General features: G+C 39.6%; 1 protein-coding gene and 1 long non-coding RNA gene across 5 annotated transcripts; one reads left to right on the top strand and one right to left on the bottom strand.

Moving 5' to 3' along the window:
• The first annotated feature begins 244 nt into the window (after positions 1-244).
• Positions 245-27980, top strand: EEIG2 (EEIG family member 2). Of its 3 annotated transcripts, none has more exons than XM_055725157.1 (11): positions 245-814; positions 15699-15819; positions 16427-16456; positions 16966-17082; positions 18297-18343; positions 22336-22442; positions 23387-23482; positions 24043-24229; positions 24320-24447; positions 24839-24908; positions 25417-27980. In XM_055725157.1, the coding sequence occupies exons 1-11, from the start codon at positions 666-668 to the stop codon at positions 25430-25432; spliced, it is 1068 nt and encodes a 355-aa protein (XP_055581132.1). In that variant the 5' UTR covers positions 245-665; the 3' UTR covers positions 25433-27980. The 3 variants fall into 3 exon arrangements, with proteins under 3 accessions (XP_055581132.1, XP_055581131.1, XP_055581133.1); XM_055725156.1 differs by having other exon boundaries at positions 252-814; positions 25412-27980; XM_055725158.1 differs by lacking the exon at positions 245-814 and adding an exon at positions 1088-1368 and having other exon boundaries at positions 25412-27980.
• LOC129737224 (uncharacterized) lies at positions 2795-16415 on the bottom strand. 2 transcript variants are annotated; one of them, XR_008734806.1, is made up of 4 exons: positions 16077-16415; positions 12630-12830; positions 9963-10934; positions 2795-5878 (listed from the first exon to the last, which is right to left on the bottom strand). It is a non-coding gene; the product is annotated as an uncharacterized LOC129737224 (long non-coding RNA). The 2 variants fall into 2 exon arrangements; XR_008734805.1 differs by lacking the exon at positions 16077-16415 and having other exon boundaries at positions 12630-15692.

Genomic DNA, 27980 nt, shown 5'->3' with positions numbered 1-27980 from the left:
GAAAGTGGGGCTAGTTGTGAATCTCCGGCGGAACTGCTGTGAGAGACCCTGTAAGGTCTGACTTGGAGTAGAAAGAACCTAAACTCAGAGTCGAGATTTCGACGTCTAAACGATGTTTTCTTCGTGTTCTTCGAAACGATACGCTTAACTGACGTGAGATGCGCAAAGGCCGCAGGCCTCCACGGCGGGGCGCGCCCCCCGCCCCAGCCCGGTGCCGGGGAGGCGGGCGGCCGCCGGGGGTGGATCGCACAAGCTCCGCGCCGCCGGGGCAGCCGCCACGTCCCTCCTCCGCAGCCCTTCCGCCGCGCGGGGCAGGCACGCCGGCCCCCGGGTTAGGCCACCTCGCGGCGGCACCGCCCGGCCCGTGGTGCGGCGGACGGGGCTCGGCGGTGCCAGCGCAGGGCTCCTGCTGGCCGCGCCCCGCCGGCAGCCGTTGCCGGCAGCGGGCGGAGCGGAGGCGGGCGGGTTTGAAAGGGAGGCGCCCGCTGCCATGTAAGCTTTGGCCGGGAGGCGCGGCGGCCGGCAGGGGCTGCGCTGGGAGCGGCCCGGCCCGGCGGTGCTGCCCTCGCTCCGGGCATGGGAGCGGCGCGGCGCCGGGCGCTCGGCGCGGAGGGGAGCAGCTGCGCGGCGCTGACCGGGCGCGGCCCCCGGGGAGCCGCCGGCCCATGGCCTTCATCATGATGAAGAAGAAGAAGTTCAAGTTCCGCGTGGAGCTGGAGCTGGACGAGCTCTCCTCCGTGCCCTTCGTCAACGGCATCCTCTTCTGCAAGGTGCGGCTGCTGGACGGGGGCAGCTTCAGCGGAGAGTCCTCCCGGTAGGTGCCTCCGGGGTGCGCGGCCCGAGCGGCTGCTGGGGCGCCCGCTGCCCCGTGGGCAGCCCCGGCCGGGCCGCCCCTTGCCGACGGGCTCCGCTCCGCGCCCCTGCAAAGCCGCGTCCCGCCCGCGGCAGGGCGGCCGGCCGCCGCGCAGTCCGCTCCCGCGGCGGGGAGGGGGCGGCTGCCCCGGGGCTTCTGGCGGCTGCGGGCGCGCTGCTGGCCGTGTCCCCGGGCGGGAGCTCCCGCAGCCGGCGGGCGGGCTGTCCCGCCTCCCGACCGCGCTGCCGGCGCCAGCGGCGGGAGGGCAGGTGTGAGAGCGCCTCATCCGCCTGGCTGCTCGCAGCTTGAAGGCACCAGGCTTTAAAGTCCATGTTGAGGGTCTTAGGCACTGAGTAACGGGGGAAACGAATCCGTCAGTGGAGGGAGTTGTGCTGGAGAAACCGGTCGCTTGTGCCGTAACGCCACGAGCTATGAAGCCTGCTGGCCGGGCGGGTGACGGGAGGGGAAGAAATTTTTTGCCACCGAGTCTGAAGTCAGAGCTGTCCCCTGTGAACGTGAGTCGTGCGACGTTAATGTTTTGTTCTGTGGGACGCTGGCTCACCGCGTTTCGTTCTGTGGGTATTTACACGGAGAGTTACCAGTTTCGTGGAAAGATTCTCTCTTAGCTCCTGAACATATTCAGGTCATACACGTTACTGACTTTGTTCGTGCTTCGTTCTGCAGGGCAAGTGTAGCAGGTGTCCTTTTCCTTTTTCTTTCTTCAATTTCTTTTTTTGCGTCTCACCAATAGAGCTGTCGTGCTGTGACGGTGCCTTCCCCACCCGCTGGTAGCGGTGGGTAAGCAGAGGGCCAGTGGGTCCCTTTTACCCCGGTACCAGGCAGAGGCAGAACCCTGTCAATAGGAAGGGTGTGTTGTGGCTTCAGGTCTGGCGAGGAGGAGACTGCCCTCCCGTTATGCTTGTTCATGTTGTATGCGTTATTATATTACGTTAATGTTATTACAGAAAGGATTTACTGAAAAATGTCTCGTAGAATTCTGAGAGCAGACAGAAATTGGTAACAAATCTATAAATATTAAGTTATTTTCTTACTAAATATACTGCTGTTACAGAGCTTGCTAAATTATCTGCTTTTGATTCTGTAAATATAATTCATCAAGAAGAATAAAGACCATAAAAATGGAACTGTGGCCTAAACCTCCTTATTTAACCATTCTGTTACACTAGCATGTATAATCGAAGGTATTTTTTTTTCTGTATGGTTGGAGGGTCTTCAACTCATCAGTGTTCTGTTCTCATTTCATGCCTCTCTTTTTTCTTCAATATTTTTCTTGTGAGCGACTCCTTCATGAGTAATAGATGGTGATGATGATTATCATGATTTTAGGCACTAATGTGCCATTACTGTCCTAATGCAGCCCTTCCTGCCTTGAAGTCGTTTTCACAGGATGGCATACATCTTCTGGACAGTACCTATATTTTGAAGGAGTTGATTTCTGCTGAGCAGATGTTTTTGATACATTGTTGTAATCTTAGCCTTTTTTGCCTTGCCTGTTTACAATGCTAAAATTGAAAGCTTGAAAGTGTACCTGCATATCTTGATGAATGTGAACAGTGCATTACAGTAAAATATGCATGATAGGAGGTAGGAAGTGTCAGTGGAAGTGTGACTGTGTAAAAACTGTGTTGAAGTATTGTGCTGGAGTCAAAAAAGCTTTGAAAGTCTTCCATTTTCTTGTTCTGGGTGTACGGCTTAAAAATAAGAATAGCAGTGAAACATATGCTGGTATATCAGAGCCCCTGTGGGTATAACTGGTCTATTCCTGCTGGACTGAGAAGCGTTGAGGTATGCTGGTAGGAAGGTAAAGAATTCTTCTGCAGTGATCCTTCAGTGCCAGTTGAAGGGAGTGTCTTTGCTCTTGGCTTAAGAACTAACAGATGAATTTTCACAGTGTGATTCAGCAGTGGTCTGAATAAATAAGGAAGAAATTAAGTTAACATCAGAGTGGCAGCATTTCATAACTTGTCAGTTGAAAACTTTTCTTAATGGCCATCATCTTCTAGTTGCATGCATTTATTAGATTCACTGTGAGCTGGAAGTCATATCCTTAGGGTAGTGATCTTTGTAGCTTTATAAAAGAAGTCTCGAGAACTCCAGCACGTTTCAGAAAGTAATACACAAACTCACTTCAAATATTGTGTAATACAGGGGAAAACTGACTGGGTCTTCTTAATAGCTTTTAGTTTTGTTACTGACTGAGATCTAGTGAACCATAATTATTTTGGGAGAAGTTATTGAGAATAAAGTTCTCAAGTTGGTGCTGATACAAGCCAATACCCTGCTGCCTCTTGCCTTAACAGCTCCCTCGGAAAAAAAGAAAAAGTAAAAAAAAAAAAAACAAAAACCCAAACAAAAATATAGTCATACCGACAAGTTATAAACCAGCCTAACATTATTAGCATTTTCTTTCCGAAGTTTACTCATTGAGAAAAATGTCATAAAAACACAGGCTGGCAGCATTGGGATAAAGGCCTATATGTAGTTAGCTGTAATGAAAACAGATTCAAGCAGTAGTCGTCTTTTCAGCCCTGTGTGAATCACGCCGTAGGAACGCTTAAAGCCCTGATCCTGCAAGCAGTGTGATACCTACATCATCCCTCTGAATGTTGAAGTGGGACAAAAAGAAGACAGATGGAAGTACAAACTACTGAAAAATATTTTTTTCATTTCTCAGATCTTTATTGAGAAAGATATGTAAGAAATAAGTTATGAAGATATGGTCCACGTTACTGGGGACTGGTCAGTCCAATGACTTTTCTGGCTGCCACGGATGTGTGCCTGAGAGTATAGAAAATCTGTGATCAGATAAAACCAGCTCATATCATGCAGTACATAGCGTAATAATAGCGGTATTTTGTGTGTAAATAGCAACCATATTAATTGTTTACATATCACTCTGATTTTTTTTGTGTTTGTATGTAGTTTCTTAGGACTTCAGTTTGGAAACTTCTGTTCGAAACTTCCCTATGTACATTTGTGAATATTTATTGTAGGAAAAGAAAATTCTGTATTATAATGCTAAATGTTTAATTACCTAGAATTCAACTTCTTAAAAGTAATCTGGTACTGTCAAATAATATTTTGATCAAAGGACATTGAACAGCCAAGTAGTAGCAGTGTTTAAACTGGGGGGGAAGTGTTTGAGTGTGTGTGCAAGATCGGGACCCTGGAATTCTCGGGAGAGTTAATAGGTTATGAGCTTTGACTCTGCAACATGGAAAACCTTGAAGGGAGTTGTGGGAGGAGGGAAGCTTTATTTGGTTGTTTTAGTAAACTGACAGCCATGCCGTGTAATTCCTGTCCTCACCTTTCTGAAATTTCTTTCTAATTTGACTTCTGGATCTTTACAACACTATTTTTAGATTTTGTAACAGAGGGTGGCTTTTCAGCAAATAGCCTGTGGATGTATGTAAAGCTATACTAAGAAACGTCATTTTCACTTAGAAAACTTTCTAGCTTAAGAAGCCTGGCTTCCTATGTGGAAAGGTGTCTTTCTGCATTTCTATCTTTCCTTGGGCCAATATAATAGGTATCTCTTTTTGAAATTAGATACATTAATACAGGATACTTGTGCAGGTTCCAGGATACTATGTATCTATACGCTGCCTGGCCATGAAATACTGTGCACATAATGTCTAGTGCATCATGAAAGGACAGAAGATTATTCCAGGGCTGAATTACACCTATGAATATTTTGAACTGAAAAATACTATTTTGAAGTATTGACTTGACTATATACTAACCATATTTATTTGAGGCCAGTCTGATGCAGACATAAATATACTGAAAGTATAGGCTGACTGTAACTGCCTTCATTTTAGTAGGTTGAAGAAATAATTGATGGGCCCCTAGAGCAGATAACTGCTCATAGGCTGAGTTGTTGCTCAACCAGCAGCAAAAGAACAGAAGGGATTTGAGGAAATCAAAGTAGTTTTGGAAAGTAAAGGATCTTGAGGGTGTACTTTCAAAGCTGCACTCTACAGATTCCGGCTACAGCACCTGTAAGCCCAGTAGTTATATTATTAGGTTGATTTCTGCCCGCACCCCACTCAAGGAAAGGACTTCTTGGTTGATGTGTTCTTATGACTGCGGTCTTCAGTTTGGTCTTATTCCCTTGCCTTTGAGATCTGATTTCTGGCACTGTAGACTGCCGATGTTTCTCTCTTTGTTCTTTTACAAAACAACATTCAAAAGCAAGCAGCTGATTATGATTGGTATCTGTGTGACAGAGAGATTAGGAGTGGCTGAGAACTCTTAACTTTTTCATCAAAACATTTTATTCTCCAACAAATTCAGGGAAAGTGTTTGGGTTTTTTTTTTCATGTACAGCACACTCTTGAGTCCTGAGAGGCAGTCTCAGAGATCTTGCATTACTTGTGTGAATATATTCTTATTTCTAATAGATACAGGCTAGAGTAGATAATTGTCTTCTGTAAAAACTGATTTCTTTTCTTTCAGGTAATAAGTACTTCTTACTTCCAGTGATGCTTGCCTACCTCCTTCCCAACTGCCTAAAACTACATCCAGCTTTTGTGACTCCAGCAAGTACATTTTCTGCCTCACTGGACTCTTCAAATTGCTTTTTAACCATTGTTTTCCCTGTCACTGCTATGGCATTTCAAAGGGAAGATTTCTTCTGATAACATAGCTTAACCAGCTTTCTGTTTTTAGACAAAAGTACTTGTTAGAAAAACATACCTGTCACATGGAATTACTTTCCCTGTCTCACACCCTGAACACGATCTTCCTGTATGGTGTATGTCCTGTGCTCAGAGTTGGTAGTGGCTAATGCTACTTCTAATAGCTTCTTCAGCTGTAACCAGATTTGCAGTTGGATAAACTGAAATAAAGTATGCTCAAGTGCTGTGAGGCAAATCTGCAATGGGATAAAAATCCTGCCTTGCAATTTTGTAGCTGCTCTTTTCAGATTTCCAAATGTCCACTCAATGATTTCTCAGTTGAGAAGAGGCTGTTGGTTGAGCCGCTTCCAGAACCTGTCCTCCTCTGTAGAGAGGAAGAGATAAGAAGGGGAAGTTCTTTCCACAAATTACAATTTTTTTTTTTTTTTAATGTAGTTAAAAGAGGTAGCTCTTTGGCCTTTTAATAATAGTTACAATAAAATGTAACAGATTACAGATTTGGAGAATATGCTTGAGAAAGGTCATGTGACGTACAAGGATTGGTATGGATATTCTGGGCAAGGCAGAAGGGGCAGAAACTAAGGCTAGAATATTAATGGAAAAGTTAATGCTAAAGGTGGAAGAGTAACTGTGGAAATAAAGAGAGATGAAGAAATCAGATCTCTCAAATAGATTGGAAGAAAATCAAAGAATTAATCAAAGGAATAAAGAAAAAATTAGATAGGAAGAGGGCCATCTCTGGACTACAACAGGGGATAAAACATTTGTAGAGACTGCATTTTGCACGGGACGTAAATGATTATTGCAGATATGAAAAGGGCTCATTCTTGTGACACTTTTTTTACTGTAAGTATTGGTAAGATACAGCAACCGCTAGCTTTTCAGGAAAAAGTTTCTGGAAAGAGATGCATGGCAGGCGGCAGGCAGCTGTCGAAGGGGAGGGACTGAGGGAAAAAGCTTTTACACTTAATGCACCTGGCTTGTGCAGGAGAAATAGGCACTTTGGTTTAAAAGAGCTGGTGGTGTTGTTGAATTTGTTTCCCCACCCCAGCACAGTGCATGGAGCACAGCATTTTGCTGTCATAAACTTGCTATTTGCAAGCACCGTAGCACCTGATTGCTGTCAAATTTTAAGGGCTATTTCTGTTCATGGAATAACGGGGGGGGCGGGGGGAGTGGCAGAGATCATGTAGTCCAGCTTCTTGCTTCATGCAAGACTAACTTCAGTTAGATCAGGAAGCTCAGAGCTTTATCCTGTCAACTTTAGAAAATCCGTGAGAACGGGGATTCCAGTCTTCGTAGACAACCTGCCCCTCTGCTTCACCAGTTTTATTGTGAACATTTGTTTCCCCTGATTTTCTTGGAATTTCTCTTGTTACTGCCTCTGTTCCTTTCTCTGCTCCCCACTAAGAAACATCTGGCGCCATCTTCTCTCTAAGCCAATAAAGATGGCTGAAGATAGCGATTAGATCTTCCTTCACCTCTTCTTCAGACTGTAAAAATCCCATGCTCCCAGCTTCTGCATCAGGTGCTTCATCCCCCTCATCCCTGACTCCGGACCCTCATCTCACACCCCCTGGACTTGCTTCAGTTTATCAGTGCCACTTCTACTGAGAGGGCCCCAAAACTGGACACGGTGCTGCAGATAACAGCCTCACAAATGTTCACCAGAGGGGAACAATCACTTCCTTTGAACTGCTGGCTACAGTCCGCTAACGCAGTTTGCCCTTCACAGTGCTAATTCTCTTTCAGGTCTGCATTTGTCTGTAACCAGCAGTTTTTCATAAGTAAAAGTACTCCAAAGCAGCTCTATTTCCATGTGATGATCAGTTTATACGTATTTTATAAGAAATACTAGACATGAAACGTTGCTACTTACAGATTTAACCTGTTTATGATGAGTAAAACCATGTGGAATAAAAAATGATTGCTCTGTTAATTTTGCATGCACTAACAGCAAATTAACTGGGGAGCTGTGCACTGTAAACAAGTGGAGCTCTTCCCGCAGAACCAGCTGTTTGCTGGTTTGCTTAGAGCTGAAATTTGTGAAACATTGAAGCTCTGTTTGTAAATGACTGGTTTTGTTGTTGGGGTTTTTTTTTTGCAAGGCTTAGGAAAAAATGTTTTTGCTGGAGGGGATGTATCTTCTTATATGCCTCAGGCATGGAGAAAACACAGAATATTAAAGGAAAAGTAAACTATTTATTCCTGAATATAAGAATTAAACTGAAGCTTTGCGTAAGTTTATTACTGCAGCGTATACTTTAGAGCTCAGAGCATCATCTCAATCTGCCAGAGATGCATCTTTCTATATGAAGACTAAATTTAGCATTCTGGTTATCAAATAACAATTTAAAGTATAATTTGGCATTTGAAAAGTTATACTGAACATGTTTTGCTCCTGTGTAGCTCATCGTTGATGGTAGTAAGGCTGGAATTGGTATGTGCTTGGACCACATGGATCCACATGGATGTTATGTGCATTAGATGCACAGAATACACTGTAATAAAATTGCTACTGGGGTTGGTGCTAGATGTTGTTTTATTTGCTTTTAAATACCTGTGCTTATTTCAGATTTGTCTGTTTGTGTTGGGTTTTACTTTCATTAACAACTTAACAGTAAGGATTTTAGTTTAATTTGAAAGTGAAGGATCTCTTTGTTGGGTGATCTTGTTTATATTTTTGTGTGTTCAGTAGAGACACTAAAACAAAAGACATGAGTAAACCGTATTGGTTGACACTTCAGCTGCGCAGACCTAAACCAATCAAGAAGACTACATTTCTGTGTAGCAAGAATAATTTTCTTCTGAGATTCTTAAGACTTTACAAATAGCAAGCTACTTGGCAGATCCCAGGGGACTGCACAGTAGTACAGTGTTTTGCTTGCAAGTGACTGGTAAGACAGCCACTCAGTTGCTCCAGGAGCCGTGGCATGTGTACCTGTATCTTTGCCCCAGCTGTGAGACTGCATGCATTTTAAATGGAAGTAGATTCTGGGTAAAGAGGGGTGCAAGAGGGTATTCTTCTCTTGCATGCCAAACCATTATGTGTTTCTTAGTATATATGAGAATTTTATATCCAGCAATACCTTCCTAATGCTGAAGACGGCCCAGGGAAGGCCAAATCTTACCGTAAATTACCTGAACCACCGAGGGCACTGCAAGTGTGTTTGATAAAACTGTCAGATTAAAACTTCCTGGCTCTGTAAGGTGGGATCATGACATTGGCATTCTGCAGAAGATGGATGTTTGGTGGGTTTTTTGTTATATAGATATTTATATATATAACTATTAATATGTATTTTTTTATATATATACTATGGAATATTGTTCCCATTTTAAAAGACTCTTGCCTACCTTAAAAATCACTCTGTGTTACTCCGGTCTATTAAACACTGTATTTATATTAGGAGGACAGAGCTAACTGTATTAAGTTTATTGAGGCAAGGGTTGATCAAGGGAAGCAGTTTGGTTAGGTGGTAGAAGTTCATATGCACACCCACAGATGAGTGCAGGAAGCAAAGTTGGGGAGGGTGGACGAGCTAAAATAATACCCTTCCCCGGCTGTTCCTAGCCCTGTCACAGGAGCCATCAGCCCATCAAAGGCCCATCTACACAAGCCCAGGGACAGAGAGGCAGGTGAGGAACTGAAATGATGGACACCCTGCCCAGGCCCCTCCCAGAGCTGTCCCAGGAGAGCCTCAGCCCTGTGGTCCAGGCAGGAAACCCATCACTTTGAGCTGACACTAAAGCGCCTTTAGGACTGAGTGGAGTGGCCGCATAGCACTGATACATTGTGAGATTCCGGGGAAGAGGCTTACTGGGGGACGAAGTAAAGGTGGAGAAAGGGATGAACTTAGGTGTTTTCGCAGAAGAAAAAGTGTGGGGAAAATAGAGAGGTAAGGGGATAAAGGGGCCAGTTAGGTGTAAATACTTTGCTGGACAGTATATTTGTCTGGCTGTGCCCTGTTTCTGTTCAGTGCAGGCCATTGTATCTTTACATTAAACTAAATTTAGCTCTCTCCTGGGCAAAGGGCTCCCTGTTCGGTGTGTATGAGTGGGGAGCCCTGAGTGCCAGCAGCTGGAGTCAAGGCTGTGCATCAGAGGGCCTGGGTGTCTGCGGTGCCAGCAAGAGGAGAGACCTGGGTGAGCAGACTTAAGTGCCAGCCATGGGAGTGGGGCTGTGGGTCACAGGGACCTGTGTGTCCATTGTGCCAGCAACTGGCCAGGGATCGTGGGCCAGAGCACCTTGGTGCCAGCAACAGGGGAGAACAGATGGGCGAGATTAAGTGCCAGCTGCTGGGGTGGGACCAGGAGCCAGAGACCTGTGCTGCCAGCACCTGGACCGAGCTCAGGGGTGCCAGTGTGTAAATGCTATCAGGGATCAAGGCGCACTAGCTGTCAAGGAGGTGGTGCCATATGTATGTGTAAGGGTCTTGTCAGCATACCTCTGTCCTCCTCAGGCAGAGAGGGGAGAGGATGAAGCTGGTACTGGCTGTGAGCGCTCTGCGCGGCTGGCTGTGTATGTGTCTTGCTTACTGGGAATATATCGTCAGCCTCACTACTGGTTGGATCTGGGGAGTGGAGCTGCAGCAGCCTCACTTCTCTCAGGCTGTCTCATTGTCTCATCAACATGATCTATTTTCCCCTAAAAAAAGTGGGCAAAACACAGGTAATGCTGGAAATGTTGCACTCGCTCAGATAAACTCTTCTAAAGACATTCTATTCACTGTGCTTTGGATTCTTAAGAACCTGGCCTCAACAATTCTTAAAAGTCCAAAGCAATTCTCCATTCAAACTACCAGCTTGAAAAAATAATTATAACGATAATATTCCCATTTACCTCATGGAGTGAAAAAGCTATTTTTTCAAGATATTTATAGTGAGTAAATAACTCATGTTCTGTCCAAGAGCTTTACGATTAAGCAAACACCCTTTTCCTTAAAGAAGTGTATTGACCCAATCGATTCCAAAAGTATTTCTAGAAGTAGTTTCATGTGAAAGCAGTCTGATATAAAGACTGAATGGTATCTTAAAACTGAGAACAAGTGCTCCCAATTTTTTGTTTCTTTGGTGACCAATGATTCTAAAATAACTGTACTAGAAAAGCAATCCATTTAATTTAATCATCCCCAGATGGCTAAATGTTATAATTGGCTGTCTAGAATAATTCAGATGAGTAAACAATTTTCTAATTAATGGAACACAGTATTTTGGTAAATGCCCACAAGGAGTTTTGGCTTCTTTATTTCTAAGCCTCTCCTGCTAAAGCTTTTCCATTTGGCAAGAAGAGATTTTTCCCATGACACTTAAGGTCCTTAAAAGTGATTTATTTTTGCATTTGTAGCTATTTGCTGAAATCAGCCATTATTCATATCCTTTATCCATGTGGGAACGAACAATCTGCTGGTCATAAACACCTGAAAAAAAGAAAGCACATAACCCAACACAAAAGAAACAACAAATCCTAAGCCAGTCAACTCCTCCTCCTAATTTGTTAACAAGTTTTCTTGTTGATTTTCTCTTTTGTGGCTCAGAAAAGAAAACCCAAGACTTTTATTCATTCTAAATGGCAGTTGTGTACACTGCATAAAATAGAGACAGAAAAAGACTTGCCTATAGCTGAATTCTCTTCAGCATTTGAAATTTAGTCAATGTGAAATTGTGCCTCTAAAGAAAAAACGATTTGTTAAACTGACGGTAACATAAACTATACTTTGGAATCAATTTATCGTAAAATATCTGTCTATTCAATTTATTCTCTGTTAGGTATTACTGACAGCATTAACTTACACCAAAGGACTACAACCTAGTGTGTATTTGAACGCATCTTAGTAACGAGGATATATTTTGATTCATAAAACAACTGGGTTTGCTTTGCATGTGGTAAAGTGGCTGTGAGACTCATAGGAAACTGACTCATAACGGAAAGCTTTCCCCAGCGTGCCCCGCAGCACAGGCACGGCTGCCAAAAAGTTATCTGGGTTCATTTCCATAGGAACCAATCGATGTAACTGTTTGTTTTCTAAAGGCCTTGGGCTCGAACTAAGAATCTTACAAACTTAGAAATTACTGTTTAAAGTTAAATGTTCTGGTTTGACTTTTTTTTTTCAGCATGAAGGGAATAACTTGCTGGTGCTTTTCTTTACACAAAAAATTACCTTTATTAAAATACGTAATTTTTTTTTTTTTTTTTGTATAATGGAATTAGAAGAACTGTTCAGTAGAACGGGGGCAGTTGGTTGGGGGCTTTTTTACACATTGTGTACAAATGTTTCAAATATTTTTTAAAATTATGTGCCAGTGAAAGGAACTAATGATACTATTTTTGATGTCCTTATGAAGAGGAAGGGGTATTCCCGGGTTTACTTGGTCTTATTTTTACAAGATTTAGAGCATCAGTGTCTAAAACTGAGGCTTTTTTACTGTAAATGTTACTTTCATGTTTGTAAGACAACTTAAAAACCTGTCTATCCTATTTAATGTTTATTAAACTATTTGCCTGAATCAATCTTGACCTGTGATATAAGTGGACGGAGTCTTCCAAAACCACAGTGGTTTTGTGCCATCTTCCTTACTTGGACAACCATATACATACAGTAGTATTGCTATACTGAAATACATTCAAAATCCTTAAACGTTTTAAGGACACTTAACGTTTCTCAATCAGATGTTACTTATGTTTATCTTGTATTTACAAGCAAAAAATACATTTAATGTTCCCTAAATTATCTCTTACTCTGTTAGTGATGCCTGGGATACTGTGTAACTGTACAGTGCAACGCTGCTTTGACTGTAGTTTGCTGTAGAGGCAGAAAACTGTTCTGAGAAGCAGAACTGTAATACTGCATTGTACAAAGATTTTGGCACATTATTAAGACCTTATGAGTTTACAGAAACTTTTTTTTTGTAGGAGAAAGCTTTTTTTTTTTTTTTTTTTACTTAATAACTGGAAATGTTACAGATGTAAAAACAGTACAAGAACTTAGCAAAATGAATAAGGAGAAGTGATTCTGTTATTGGTAGCCCCAATGGTATCCTGGGTATAAGGGAAGGGTGGTAAGGGTGATGACAACTGCATGATGAACAGATGCTACGAGAAAGGATTTTCTGACCTTTATGAATGACAAGTGAACACTTTCAGTCTTGTAGCATTGTTTTATAGCCTGATAATGAATAGCAGAAAATCTGCACTGCTTCTAGTTTCCAAAAGGGCACTTGAGGCTGGAATTGTTTTGCAGATATTATTGGATGTAATGTGCAAATACAGGCTCCCTGTGGATTCATGGCCATAGTTGATCCGCCTTGATCTGAAACTAGAGGTAGAATGCAGGAGGGAGGTTAAGTCAAAGCACTGTTAAGATTTCTTGCTTTCTGAAACTTAATAAAGGTTTGTATAATTGCATGCATTCTAGTATTGATTAGATATTCCAGGTAAAATTTAACTTCAGTAATTCTTTAAAGTCCAGTAAAACAGCTCGCTACAACGATCGGTTTGTTTAGGCAACACCATTTTTAATTATCCTCTTAATGTAGAGGGTTTTTTTAATTATAATTGTGTGTTAAAACTGAGATTCTTACTCTGTGCTGAAACTAGATACAAAATCTGGTTCTGAGGGGTTTTGTGTCAATTCGTGCGGGGTTTTTGGGGAAGAATACTACCAGTGTGCCAAAATGTGATGGTTTTAGTGAAAGAAAATCTTGACCAACCATATCACTAGGTTAATCTGCATTCAAGTTCACCTTCCTGCTCAGCCTTTCTAGTCTAACAAGCCCCTGAATGTTAGGGTAGCCGCCAGCAGGATGAAGGCTATGAACCAGCCTCTTGTCTTCCAGCACCCATGGAGGCCTGTCACTTCTGCTGCTCGCAAGAAGACGTCAGTACTATCTCATAAGTTTCTGGCACTCTCAATCTATCCTGACAGAGCTGTCGGCAGACAGATCACAGTACTACAGTGAATTTAATGACGTAAGATAATGAAGCAAAAATTTGTAGTTAGCTCATGAAAAAAGTTTTTCTCCTTTTCTCCTGGTTATGGTAAAACTGCTTTTGGTGGTGTTTTAAGAGAGAAGAGGGCCTTTGTTTTGTTTTGTTTTAGGATAAGCTCAAAACCTTACTTAGGAAAAAAAAAAAAAAGAAAAATTCTGGAGATTCATTTCTAAGTTACTTTGAGTAAGGCTGGACCACTGCTGTCTGCAGAAAAAGAGTAGGGTGTTCTCAGCAGTTGTGTTATCTTTAAGCACCGTGTATGAAACCTGCAAATATGCAAACCCCAGATACCCATGCACTTGTATAGCCCTGTTCTGCTTGACAGTGGACATCTAGTTGGCTATTTTTTTTACCTGGGAGTTGAGCAGCTATCATGTAAGAGCTGCAATAGTTACTCCTTGGCCTTCTAAGTGTAGCAAATACTAGCAGTTATCAAATATCCCTTTAAGGTTGTATTTTACTTGATGACTTCTTGCCTGAACCAGTTTCCAGTAGAGGATGTAACTATTTGTAATTTGCCTTTTTTGAATTCTGGTTCTGTTTTGGATTTAAATAACTCATGCACTGGCAGTTTGGTGTTCCGCCCTCCCCCTCAAAGCACAGTAAAGTTTACAGTGTAAAATATAACAGATAGAAGGTAGGTCATGGTGTACAGTGCCTGTTCCTTATAGGTCACATCTGGAATATGACTAAGTGTTCTATCATCAGAATCCGTTAAGTCTGTTGTGGTCATTCAGCTAACTCATTTTTAGCAGGCTAGTTTATTGCTACGCTAGGAAGAAGTCACAGTGCCAGTGAGCGCTGTAGCTGGCAGTCTCACCAGCACAGCAAACTGGGGCTCCTGCGTGAGCCTGGCGATTCATCATTTCTCCCTAGGGGTGATAAACTCTGACTCCAGCTTATGTGGAACCACAGAATTCTCACTCTGTCAAAGATGTCAAACTGGATCTTCAATAACAATAATATAAAACATAGGTAGGAATATATGCATTAGGAAAAATGGAAGAGAAAGAAAAGGACAAATATTGCTTTAATATGTGAAGAGTGTACTTGAATTAGTAGAGCAGTAGAAGAAATTATCTCAGTTTCCCCACAGTTCCAAGTTCTGAGTTTAGAAACGTGGGACTAGAAAAGAGCTTTTGATCACTGAGGCAGGTCCCTCAGAATCACAGTCCTTATACCACATTAGTGACAAACTGGTCAACATTGCCTTCAAATACAGTAAGATTTTTTTTGCTCCTATTTCTCTTATTTTTGAAGGCTGTTCTAGAAAATCGCTCTGTGGTTTGAGACCTTGTAATTTTCAGTTTTAAATGGGTGTTTGATTATGCCCTATTTTGGTCCTAACCACTTTTCACTTGACTTGAAGTTATTTAGTCTCTAAAGTGCTTGAATCACGAGTGTATTTTATTATATGTGGTTTTTTCTTGTAAGATACAGGAGTTTTCTAGTTGTTCCCTCCGTACCTGTTCATTTTAGTCTGTTCTCACTCAACCAGAGTTACGGAAAAAGAATAATGTGCTCCATTTAAGCCTTATACAATGACATTAATATAACTGAAAGCATCCTGTGTTTTGCCTTGTTCTCAGCTGCACCATGCTGTCCGGTTGTAATCCTCCTTCGATGAACAAATCTGTTCAGATATTAGTTGTCTTATGTTGCTCTCAAATGGCAAGCTCCCAGTTTGTCGGTGAAACTCTTGCTTGCCCAAAGTGCGTTACTTTGTATCCGGTTATTGTAGATAAACTTCATTTGTACTTTTTCATGCCTCATATTTATCTGGTTCTGCTTGTATGATGCTCCCTTTCCATGTATTGAAAAACTACTTGTCAAAGACAGTATCTTGAGCACATTCCAAAGTCCAGCAGCCTGGAAGACAGCGCCTGGTAGCTAATGTTCAGGAAGGCTTCGCTCTCCTGAGGCAAACTGGAAAAACTATGGCCTCATTCATTTGCGAAAACACATGACTGTTAAATTTTTCTGTAGGTCTAATACTGTGTTCAAGGCTTGAAGCACTTACTAGTCCTGCTGCACAAAGAGAAGAATGAAGGATGATTATTGCATGGAACAGATTTCCATGAAGTGACCGCTCTACAACCAGTGGAGCCAGTGTTTGTTCTTGAGCCATCTTATTGCATTTTATGGTCCTGATTGTACACACAACTAATACTAAGCATATACTCTCTTTTTACAGGGAGGTAGTACAGGCAAACTGTGTCCGCTGGAAGAAAAAGTTCTTATTTATGTGTAAAATCAGTGCCAGTGCCGCAACAGGGATTCTGGATACTTGCATTTGCAGGGTGTCTGTACGGAAGGTAAGTAGCTCTTTTTCCTTCCTCTCCTCTTTCCCTGCTCGCTTTAATTTTTAAATGTCTGATAAAATTCATAAAGCAAATTTTAGCTGCAATCACGTCAGGTATTCTTCTAGTTAAAATTTCATAGCGATCTTATTAATTATCTTAGTTTGACTAATTCATGGGTTGTCACATTCTTATTGAAAAGAACATTTATTCCAGCAGGACAACAAAGGAATTGCTCATCAGTCTTTGTAAAGTTAGCCCCTGATAGATACCTCTAGCAAGCAGCAGTAAACTTGGAAGCCTTGAACGGTGCTAAGTACCAGATTTTTTGTATGCAGCATGTGCTACCTTTGGGGCCAGGCTTCACAAGAGCCTGGGCATCCGGCACTCACGTTCCCACCTCTCCACAAGATGACAGTCTCCTGCTGGCCTGCACCAAGGCACCAAGGACATTATTAATACTAAGATCTAAATGACAACAGTACAGCCTAGCAAATGTGTGTTGAGCTGTTTTAAAACAAAGATTATTATTTACTTTTCTAAAAAACCGAAACAGTCAATAAAACCCCATCGGTATCTTTAATGGCTTAACAGCGTGTCTTTTGTTTTTCTTTTTTTCTAGGAGTTAAAAGGAGGAAAGGCATATGCAAAGGTAAATTGAGATGTATCTAACTTTGCCTATGAATTAGCTTTTCTTTCCTATCATTTTATGCCCTTTTAAAGTAACTCCAGGGTAATACTCTGACAGCCATGATTTCATTATGTGCGTTATAGTGACACAGTGGTGGTGGAATTCTCAGTCACTGTGTTTAATAAGTATATAATGATATTATATCCCAAGAATGTTTTTTTCTTTCAGTTTAGTACATTGAAAGAGTTGGTTAAACCCTTCTGCATGTCTTTACTTCTAATAATAAAGAAAACTCCCCTTGTTCTTTTTCTCTCTTGAGATTTTAATTTTTAACTGAAAATAGAACTATGCAGAATTTGACACTCAACGTTTGGTTTCTGCTTTTTGCCTTGGACTACTCCCTTTAATGGGCATGCTCTTATTCATATTTGAGAGAAACTGCTGTTGAGTGGCACTCAATACTGCGCATGTAGTAAGTACCTTCATTTAGTAATATGCTTATTACTGACTTTGTTGTTTTCTCATAACAGCTGGGATTCGCAGATCTAAATCTAGCAGAGTTTGCTGGATCGGGAAATACCACTCGTCGCTGTTTACTGGAAGGTTATGATACCAAAAATACAAGACAAGATAACTCCATTCTCAAAGTAATTTGTTTCCTTTGTAATAATATAAACCAGAGAACAAGTAGTATTGTTAAGAACGTAATGAAATCTAAAATACATTTGCTGAACCTCTTTCTAGAAGGAAAGCTATTCAAATATATCAGTGTTGTTTAGAGGTAATCATTAAAATCCATGCAGTCAAAAACAGAATTTGTCCTACTCCTTGAAACGGAGCCAGATAGCTGTAAAAGAAAAGCTTTCAAAAGGTATTCCTATTCCAACAGGAATTGAAAAGTGGAATAGGGAAGCACAACAGAAAAGGTAATACATTCATATAAGTGTAGTGATTATATCTTTAAGACTGGGCAACTTCCTGTGCAGCTTTCTAAGAGTGAATCTCTTAACTGGCTTATCTATATATGAGCCACCTTCAACACCTCCATGACTTCTGGAACTTTCCCTGTTCTGTTTGGTAGTAATCAATGTAGCAACTGGTGAGCATTGTTGCAAGAAACCTGCCCTGCCGTTTTCTCCCATGAGTCCGGGGAGTTTAAAAAACTGAATATAAGCAGTATAAACCTGAAAATAATTACATATAGAATGTTACAAGTAAATTAAAAAAAAATTATTTTCCTACCAAGACACTAGGATTAATTTCTTATACTATTGAGTATACCTTTTAAGCATGCACTTCCTGATTTCTTTAAGACAGTCATAGACGTCCAGAAAACCTTTCATTGATGGCTTCGATCCACCTAACAAACCTTCTCAATGCATTGTCGTGCCTAGCGTGTTATTTACCTTGTGTGGTTTTACTTTATCTCTGATGTTAGTACAACCAGTTCCTGTATGCTAACAGTTTGCTAAACACTTTCAGCAAAGAACATCTTCTGCATCTGCCATGTTAAAAAATGCTGTTTGCTCATTAATCTCTTAGATTTCCTGTTTCTCCATTTTTCCCTTGAAGCCATCTTAACTGTTAATGATTCTGAGATTCCTCTTGATCTACGTATCCTTTTCAGAATCTTGTACATGCAGCTGTGTTATTTAAATGCTATTTCATGTTGTTTGCGTGTGTGCTAAGAAAAAATAGGTCAGTTTTTTGCATGTGTCTTTATTTGCATATGGGATGATGCCATTTTATTTTACTTAAATGTAAGATTTGTGGCAAGTATAACTTAGTGACTTGGCCAGATATATCACAGACCGATTCCATTTTTTTTTCTTACAGTGGCTTTTGTTTTCTTAATGTGTAGGTTTTGATCAACATGCAGCTAATGTCTGGAGACCCATGCTTTAAAATGTAAGTTTATAAAAAAACTGTGTGAGATAGTGTTTTGGTCACACGTTCCATGTTCAGAATTACACTTCTAATTTGTGTTTATAAATCTCTCCAATCTGGCAATAATATTTAAAAAAAAAAAAAAAAAAGAAAGAAAAAGCACAAATGGGATGGTAGCTGAGTAATGGCTAACATGGTAAAAATACCAGTAGAAGTATCATAGTTCTCATTGCTGCTAAATACTTAGTTTATTTTTGAGTAAAGAATACTAGCTTGTACATCTGTAATTAAAAAAAAAAAAGAAAAAAAGAAAAAGAAGAAATACTTCAGAGAAACGGTTCCTGCAGCAAGCTTATATAAACATGGTTGGCATGGGGTGACCAGACCAATGGTGTTTGGAAAATGTGCTGTTACACCTTTTATTCACAAGTCTCAATTATTTTAAAAAAAAATACTTTAAAAAAAAAAAAACAAACAACAACAAACCAGAAGTTTGACATAACTTAGCAAAAGAGAAAGCACTTACAGATATTTAGTTAGCAAAGATATTATGCAACTTAGTAAAAGATGCAAGAGGTAACATCTGAGAGGGGACGTAGCTAGGAAAATACACATTCAGGATCCTGTGGCCTCATTGTCCTTAGCCTGTAGTTAAGGAAATGTAATTGTTTTGCTAGAGCACGTTAGCTTCCATAACTAAGCACAGGATGGAGTAATCATGCATACTAGGGAAAGCCCGTCACGAGTAGGATGAAATTGTTTCCTTCTTTCTAGACTAATAAGCTATTTTGTTATGAGACACCCAAGCTCCATGGATAAGTAAGCTGAAACAGTGCAATTGGCAAGTTTCCTATTTCCAGAGAACACCATTATCTTGCTAACCATGACTTAATTATCCTGATCAGTAGGAAGTAAGGTACTCTCATGTCATTTGCATTATGAGAGATACTTTGTAACCCTGAAAGCCATTCATTTTAAGGATAGACTTAGAGATATGTATAGAATCTGCTTCCATGAATGCAGCGTGGAAAATTTCTCGGTACTTGCCAAGATTTTTAATGCCACTGCTTTTCAGTAATTCAGAATATTGGTAGACTGGGTTGCCCAAAGTGTTTGTGCATTTCAGTTTTTGTCCGGCTTTTCTAATTCTACATAACAGTTGATGGCAATTTTGTCTAGATCGGGTTCCAACCAGCTTAGTTGTATTCTGCTTGTTACAAGATGTTTGGGAGATGGGCTGATGAAATAATGCCTTCAAAGAAAATTTGATCCCTTAAGTTCTAGTTTAACTCAAATTTCCAGTTCACTTCATTCACCACGCTGTTGTACTGAAACTAGTAGGAGATGGAATCAAAATGAGAGGATGTATTTTCTTCCCACAACACGTGATTAAGCTGTGGGACTCCTTGCTACTAGCCATTGTGAATACTAAAAGCTCAAGAAAGAATTAAGACTAATTCCTGAATGAAAAATTATTGAGGGCTACTAAGTATAAAACATCATATGTGGCTCAAGAAATACCTATCTTAAAGATGAGGAAATGCTGGGGGAACATTCGGGAGATACGTTACCGTGTGTGTCATATTCTCTCAGCATCTGTTGTTTGCTGCTGACAGAAACAGGATGCAAAGCTAGACAGACCTTTGGTCTGAGACAGCATGCTTGTTCTCATGTTAGCCCTTTCAAAAACAATCTTAAGGCAGAGTTCCAAGTATTACATATAACTTGAAAAGAAAAACATGAGCTTAAGGAAAACAATCTGGAAAAAATTGCTAGCTTCACCCTTGTTATGTCCATCTCAGCTTTTGTTCTCAACTTTCTTTTATACTTTCAGACCTTATGCTGGATTAATCAAATCTTCTATTGTAAAGACCTAGTGCTTACTGACAAACTGCTACACTAAACTGCTTTTCCTTCAGTACGGATTAGGGGTTTTTATTGAAAAAAAACTCTCGTTAACCGAATTCAAACTCATCTTCTATCAGATTAATGTGTGCAATCAATGCCCCTCTGAATAATCCCATGAAGAGGGATAGTAAATACAGTCTTTTTTACTTAAGGAAGACTTCAGTTTGTGCTACAGAATAAGCCTGTATGAGTTTAAAGTGAAATGAGGCTGCAGCTCCAAGAGAAGCAGCACTGATCTCCTAACTCAGTCTCAGGTGCAAGTATGAAGCAACTCACGATTTGTAGTTTTAGCTGGTTTGAGGTAGGCTGGTGTAATCAGGATAATGAAGAACTGCTTTCTTTAGCAACTAGAGGCTTTGTGTGTTACTGCTGCATCTGTATCCTTACCGTTGTTTCTGAGGAGAACTAAGAATGTTGCCCGCACCAGCCTAGCTCAGATGGTTCACCACAGGAACCTTTCAATGTCCCCTCACACCACTAAAGGCTCTTACTCTTCTCTTCCTTTAACATTCTATAATAAGAAGGGAACACTAAAATCTCATCTTGTGCTTACTGAATAAATAGTAAGAGGGTATTACCTGAATCTGATTGGACAAAGCTGTTCTGTATCCTTAGTTATTTAGCCAACTCTTCATTTACTTTTGAGTCTGACCTATTAACAAATATATCACTGGTACTGATAAAACAATTTCTCAAAGGCAACTAACTAATCATTAGTATTGTATACTAATAAAAGAGTGTATTTCTGTTCTTTACTGGCTGGTACTGAAGGAGTTTAAATTTGGACCTAAATAGTTTTCTGGCTCCCTAGGAAAAAATCTTGAACTGAAATTATTCAGACTTGGCATTATCTTCCAAACTGATGATATAACAACTTCCTGGAACGTAAACTTTCAACACAAACAGAATAAAAAATTTATCTAATCCAGATGTCTTTCACAGAAGGAAAAATAAACCTTAAAACAACTTCACAATCTGGAATCAGCTACATATTTTATGCAGAAGCCTAGAAGGCTTGATGTTTGGTCTGGGGTGACATCCCTGAAAGCAGCCAGTTCCTACTTTCTAATGTATGTTGGGCAGTTAAGTCACACATGCCTTGTATTTCTCTGTACTTTCAAGGGTAACATGAGGGGATATGCTACTGTACATAAAGACAGTGACTAATTCATTGAATATGTCAAATCAAAAAATGTTAACAAATACCCATTTGTATGCAGACCAACAGTCTGTTCCCAAAGTCAGGATTATAAAAACCTGCAGGTAACATCTTGAAATGTATTTTAGTGTTATTTGCTTGCCAGAGAAGATTACTTTCACTTCGTCATTTTCTATTTAGTTTCTTTTGCACTAGCAATAAAAACTTAGAGATTTATTAATTTTAATAAAATATACCTTTGGGTCTTGATATAAAATGAAACAAGCATTTAAGCTTTATTAAAAGCTTTTTTAATACTGAACCAAATTTAATTTGTGTTGTACATGATTATTTTTTTACTTTGCAGGAGGCAGAATTTAGAGGGGAATACACGGAGATGGTAACATAGGCTTCTTTGTTAGGAGTGGGAGGGCTTTCAGCCCAGAATCTCCTCATGTACTGTTACAGAGATGAAACAAAGCCAGGAGTATGTCACAGTGCACAAGCCAAGTAGGCCAACTGTCCTTGCGTAGGGTTGGTGTTTTTTAACTTACCATCTTGTCATGTATTCCATGAAGTACTGAATTATATATATTCTCACCATGTAAATTATCGTGTGATCCACACACTGAAAAAAATAATTAAGAACTTCAAAACAAACACATATTACTCCACCAAAAAATAATCAAAAAAGGAAAAGCTTTTCCAAGGGTCCCCAGAAGCCTAAAGGGCTGAGGGCTGAGCAGATGGATTCTTTAAAATGTCCTTAAGATCAGCGAGAAAACTTTTCTTCTTCTTTTTAACAGGGGGCTAGGCAGTGTGTTTTCAGCAAAAAATTTACAAGCCTATTAACCTGAAGCACAGTATGAAATATGCCAATTTACTTGAAAAGAAAAAAACCTGTGCTGATCGGTTGGGGATTACAGCAGCAGAAGTGCAGCAAATCTCAACCACCTTTTTCTTACAGGCCTCCTTCCACAGCAATGTCTATAGCAATTGCTGGAGAATCAGAATCTTTGCATGAAGATAGGAAAGGTGGAGAAAACTTCACAGTAGTACACCTGGGCATAGCAGGTATAAAATACTCTTAATCTCTCTGCTCTTTTGTAACAGGCTTCATAGCTTCAACCAGATGTATGAAATACTTCAAATTTTACAGGGATGCTGACAGTTGGCCCACAAGGGACCTTCTTTGATTATTTGTTGAGACACGCTCTCCTAGATAACTTCAGTGGAATCTCTTTTCTACTTTTGTAAGAGTTGATGTAATTAACAGAAAGAACAGGAATTGGATTGATAACCTGCCTTCTTTTAAATATTTGAAAACTTCCGTTTCTGTGTGACACATTTCTTGATTTGCTTTGGATTTGTATTCAAACTGAGCATTTAATTTGGCCCTTCGTTTTCTACTTATGAATTGTAGGGATACACTTAACTGAGTAAATTTTGAGTGGTAAAAGTTCCAAGTATTGTTTACAATTGAAGTAGTTACTCTGAAATTTAGACTATTAGCAAAAAATACTACTAAAACACTTTATTACAGGTTGAACTTTGGGGGTTTGGGATTTTTTTGGGGGGTGGAGGCTGGTTTTCTTACAAGCTTCAGGTTCTTAGGTAGCTGGTTAGTTTCCATCCTAAACACAGCTTTAGTTGTCTTAACCACAGTTACTTTTTCAGCCAGAAAACATCTAGCACACCATGCTAGTATGGTATGATGGAAAGCATGCAAATCTCTTTTAATGTAGACAGTACAGACAAATCTAGAACTACATTTCATGCAAATCTTTCTAACCTAATGATACTCTCTGCTTTACTCAGAAACTTTTTTTGTTAAGGTACGTATATTCATTAACATACACAGTATTTTTGCAGCACTTGAATCTTCAAAGGGTTTGTAGAAAACCAGTGTCAAGTCCCTAATCCCTCTGGGAAATCTGACATTTAAGCCTAATCAAGATTACGGCAAAGTAATAACAAAGCAGGCTTTAGCAACAGTATCTGACTTGCACATGTTGCAGATGTCTCATCAAAGAGTGCCTCAGTGCCAGACGAACTTGGTGCATGTGGACATTCCAGAACATCAAGCTATGCAAGTCAGCAGTCAAGACTGTCAGGTAGCTTTAACAATTTTGTTATGAATTGTTGGGGTTTATTTACTTTCACAGTTTTAGACTGTAGAAAATAAGTATACTTTATATGTTCAAAAAAATTGTTTTAATTTGAAAGCTTTTTCCTAGGAGTTGCAATTGTGGGGAGAACAACATTTCTTTTCCTCTTAAAAGCACAATGAATTATCTGTTCAGATGTGAGATGGGTTTTTCCCTTAGCTCCCTCCAATTAACATATCTTAATGAGATTTTTACCTCTTCCATGTAAAAACAAATAACTTACAAATGGAGACTTAGCTCTAAAAGCTGAAGGGGAAGTAATGACACCAAGTCATTACATTTGTTAGGAAGCAAGAGTTATTTAGAACAAAAAGGAAACAGCTTGTGCTAGAATATAAACCCCGAAGTGAATTGCTTGCTCGGTGTAAACACAAACGTTCATAATGCTTTTGAAGTCTCTATAGGAAGACAAAACACAAATTCTGCTTGCAGGATGGTAAAGTAGAAGTAATGACCTTGGCTGCCAAGAACATACCTAACCTAGCTCTCCTGCACGTTCCCAACAGGATATAGCACATGTCACTCTAGATCATCCAGTCTGTCTGACCTCTGCCACAGGAGAAACGCCTCAGTGGGTAGCACCTCAACAGGAATTGGAAGTATTCTAGAGCCATGTGAAGAGACTGAGCCAAAAGTAGCTGAAGCTAGTATTGATACATCAGTTAATGATGCACCGTCAGAAAAACTCTGCAGGTACACCCAACCTGAAAGCCTTATCTAGCAGAAGGAAAACATAACTTACTATGTTACTTCTAAGAGCTCTAAATGTATTTATTTTTGCAGACATCCTGTAAAGCAAGACTCTGTGGAGTCACAGCTGAAGAGGGTCGATGCTACCAGAGTTGATGCTGATGATATAGTTGAAAAAATACTCCAGAGTCAAGATTTCAGTTTCGACTCAAGTGCAGAAGGTACGGAGATAAATAAGGAAGCTTAGGGAAAACTGATAGACATTACAGGTCTTAAGAAAATCCACTCTCTTCATAGTCCCTGTTGCTTGTAATCACAAGGACTGTGCATATGATCACTGCATTTTCTGCTTCATCCTGTCTCCCAGAAGTTGAAAAGACCCTTGCATGACTCGGGTAACTCCCAGAGAATTACTTTAAGCCTGGAAAAAGCAGGGACAAACCTACAGTGAAGGTAGTTCCTCCAACCTATGCCACGTGAAGTTTGGTTCTTCATTACTTAAAACATTTGCATCTGAAAGTATCAGTTACAAAACTGGTAGATTTAAAATTACTTAGTTTTAGCTAGGGCAACATTAAAGGAAGCTCACATGTTAATTCCCTTGCTTTTTAGAAGAAGGTTTAAGATTATTTGTGGGCCCTGGTGGAAGCACTTCTTTTGGAAGCCATCATCTACCCAACAGGTATGTAGCCTGAACAACTAATCTATAGGTAATACTAAACAAAAATACACCTTACACAGCAATTAATCTGTATATACATTCTTGGTCTTTTTATCTTTCTATTCTGTATCAGCATAAAAGAAATAGATTATTGGGTTTTAAAACAGAACATGCAGGTTAGTTCCAAAGTAGAACTGATGTGTCAGCCATAAGAATTATAACTTTCCAAGGTTCTGAAGAGTCTGGGTTCCAAAGTAATGTAATATAACACAAAATGCTTTAATGCATTAAAATCTAGGTTACTCAGTAGCATGGTAATTACACATTTTCTAGCCTTCACGTTTAGCTGTTCTGGTACGAGCTGTTCAGTCGGGGGGGGGGGCGGTGTTGCATTTTTTTGGGGGTGGGGTTTGGTTGGTTGGTGTTCTTTTTTGTGAAACAGTGAACTTTCTGATCTGTGGTACCTGCTGTTTAGCTTCCATTTAAATCCAAATCAAACTAACTTCTTTCAAACATTCTTTCAGAGGAGGATCTGGAGCATATGAGCAGGTGGTGATAAAACGCTAGACTAGAATGACAAACAGGAGGAGAACCTAGAGCTCTGGCACTGAAAATTGTGGTTTTGTTTGCTCTGTTGCAAGAGTTGGGAAAGCCAAGATGAACTCAATGTGATCTTTTTTTGAAAAGTAATGGAATGCCTCTTGCTGGTAGAGCTTTATCTTCTGTGGTATGAAGGCAATATTTAGCTATGTATACCTTGTGCAAGCACTTGGACTGTTTTTGAAAGGTCTACCTGATGTTAGTGGAATTACTTGCTTTTTAAGTTGTATGAAACGTTTTTGGAAGCATGAAGTGAGTCCCATTTCAGTATTTTATACAGGAGATCATTTGCAGTGATGTACTTTGTAACTTAATTTTCTAAAGACGCTTCTGAAAGTTGATCTTAAATGAACCTGAAGAAATTACTCAATTTGAACCTATTTGCCATTTTAGCCTTAGAGAAGCTAATTAGTTTGGTCAAGCCAAAATTTAGGATCAAGCCAAAATTTAGGCCCCCACAAAACAGCCCAGCTATGTTTTAACAAAACCAAAAACCTTCTTGTAAGAGAACTGAGCATAATCTCCTTGTAAGGTAGAACAGTAGAGGTGAATTTCAATGCATTTAAAAAAAACCCAAAAACCTAAATAGTCTAAACCAGCCATTAATCAGTTGTGTTAATGGTATATGAAGTCTAGAGACTTAAATGCACAAAAACAGATGTCACATTTGATGCAAGTGACAAAAGAAGCGTGACTCCACATCAAAATACTAAGGCACAGTACTGTACTATCAAGAAAGCTGGCTTGATTTTTTAAAATCTGGGTTTCAGAAGCTGCTTCCATGGAAGCTCACTTCAGTAACGCATGAACCTTGAGGTTCAATAGGATGGTACTGTTTACAAATCTAGTCAGTAGTTTACTACCACTTATTAATTTTTATTATAGCTTAACCCTTCACAGTCAGTCACTGCTTTGCTTGCGTTTTGAATGTGCCTTGCAGGACGGAGGACGTATAGGGAGGTTAAACTATTTACTAAGCAACTTAAGCTTTAAAACTAGGTAAACATCTATACTATTATCAATATAACTTATTAAGAGAAGCACTTTATTGTAGACTTACTCTGCACTCAAAACGTCTTACTGTGCAACAGATCTGTTGAACACTTCTTCCTTCACTATCTGTCCACTGTTATTTTAAGGTAAATGTACTCTATTTAAATTTGCACAAATAGTGATTTGCCTGAAAGGCAAGAAAGAAGAAACATACCTCTTAAAATTTTCATTGAGAATTAAAAATGGATTCTTTCTTAAAGGGATGTGTTAGGTGACACCATTCTAATTCAGGCTTGGCTCTGCTGCATTTAATTGTAAACTGCACGTGATCTTAATTTTATGATTATTTGTATCATTTATCAGTAAGGCTTGGATTAAATAAAAATAAAAATAGTGTGGCCAATTTTGAAAGCTCTGAATGCTTTAAAATCTGCTCAGAGTGATGTTTGATGCTCTTTTATGTAAGTATAAATAGGCCATATTAAATAGGTTAAATTAAGAAAAGCAGTCTTTGTTTTCCATAAATCTGTACTAGAATTATTAAACTAATTTTTATTTGTGTTTTTTAAGGAAATTTCAGATTTTAAAGCTTGAGTACTGTTACTGAATATGATGGATATGAGCTATTTCTCAGTTATGGTACTTCAATCTTGTATTTCCTACTGTTAATTATAATCTTTTTGAAATGTTTTAATGGGTAAAAGGATTAGCACAAAGATACATCTGAGCTGCTGTCAATAGAAGTGTGGTATTACGCATTTCCATCTTCCCCAGGAATTTTAAACAGTAACTATGTAACTGCTAGTGTGCGATTATCTCTCAGAACATGATAGTTTCCTTTCCTGTTATGTAACTAATCTGTACCAAAAAAATCCTACTGCAAGCCAAAAGATATATGACATTTAAATAAGTTTGTTGCTTTCAGTACTCTTTTAACACTGCTACACTTGTTGTCAAATCTACTAAAACCAGTAGTAGTTAGATGGTAGTTTACTTAAGCTTACTAGGAAAAATAGGCATCGTTTGAGGAAAACAGGCATCTAAAAAACATTGTACATGTGCTCATGTAATTCTTAAGGGAATTTCCAAAGCCCAGATTTGTATTCTGTGTTAAAAGCCCCAGTTAACTGCCATAGATCATCTAGGTACTTTGCTTACCAGAAACCAATTATTTTCTTGCCTGAGCAGATCTTTTAAGTAGGAGAGAAGTTTACACAGAAAACGAGCTCTTAATAAAACTGTATACTAGTAACTTATTATTCTGACTTTGAGTTACAACTCTCTATGAAATGATTCTCTAATTGTGCATATTTTAAATGGAATATAACTTTCATATTTAGATGTAGAATTTTGTTTTTGTAAACTGTGTTATAAGAATACTGGAGACTCTCATAAAGTAAACTGTTCAGGATGTGTTGGTGGTTTTCGGTTTGGTTTTTTTTACTGTATTTAAATGCAAATCTCCCAGACACATAATAAACTAACGTCTTCAGCTTAGAA

Source organism: Falco cherrug, chromosome 12 (genome assembly GCF_023634085.1).
Source record: "Falco cherrug isolate bFalChe1 chromosome 12, bFalChe1.pri, whole genome shotgun sequence".
Lineage (NCBI taxonomy): Eukaryota > Metazoa > Chordata > Aves > Falconiformes > Falconidae > Falco > Falco cherrug.
The sequence above is the reverse complement of the archived record's forward strand: the minus strand, read 5'-3'. Positions and strand labels throughout refer to the sequence as shown.

Coding starts and splice junctions, on each gene's coding strand:
- EEIG2 (XM_055725156.1), top strand. CDS start 666: ATGGCCTTCATCATGATGAAGAAGAAGAAGTTCAAGTTCCGCGTGGAG. Junction 17,083..18,296: donor AAGATAACTCCATTCTCAAA/GTAATTTGTTTC, acceptor CTTAATGTGTAG/GTTTTGATCAACATGCAGCT. Junction 24,909..25,411: donor AGCCATCATCTACCCAACAG/GTATGTAGCCTG, acceptor ACATTCTTTCAG/AGGAGGATCTGGAGCATATG.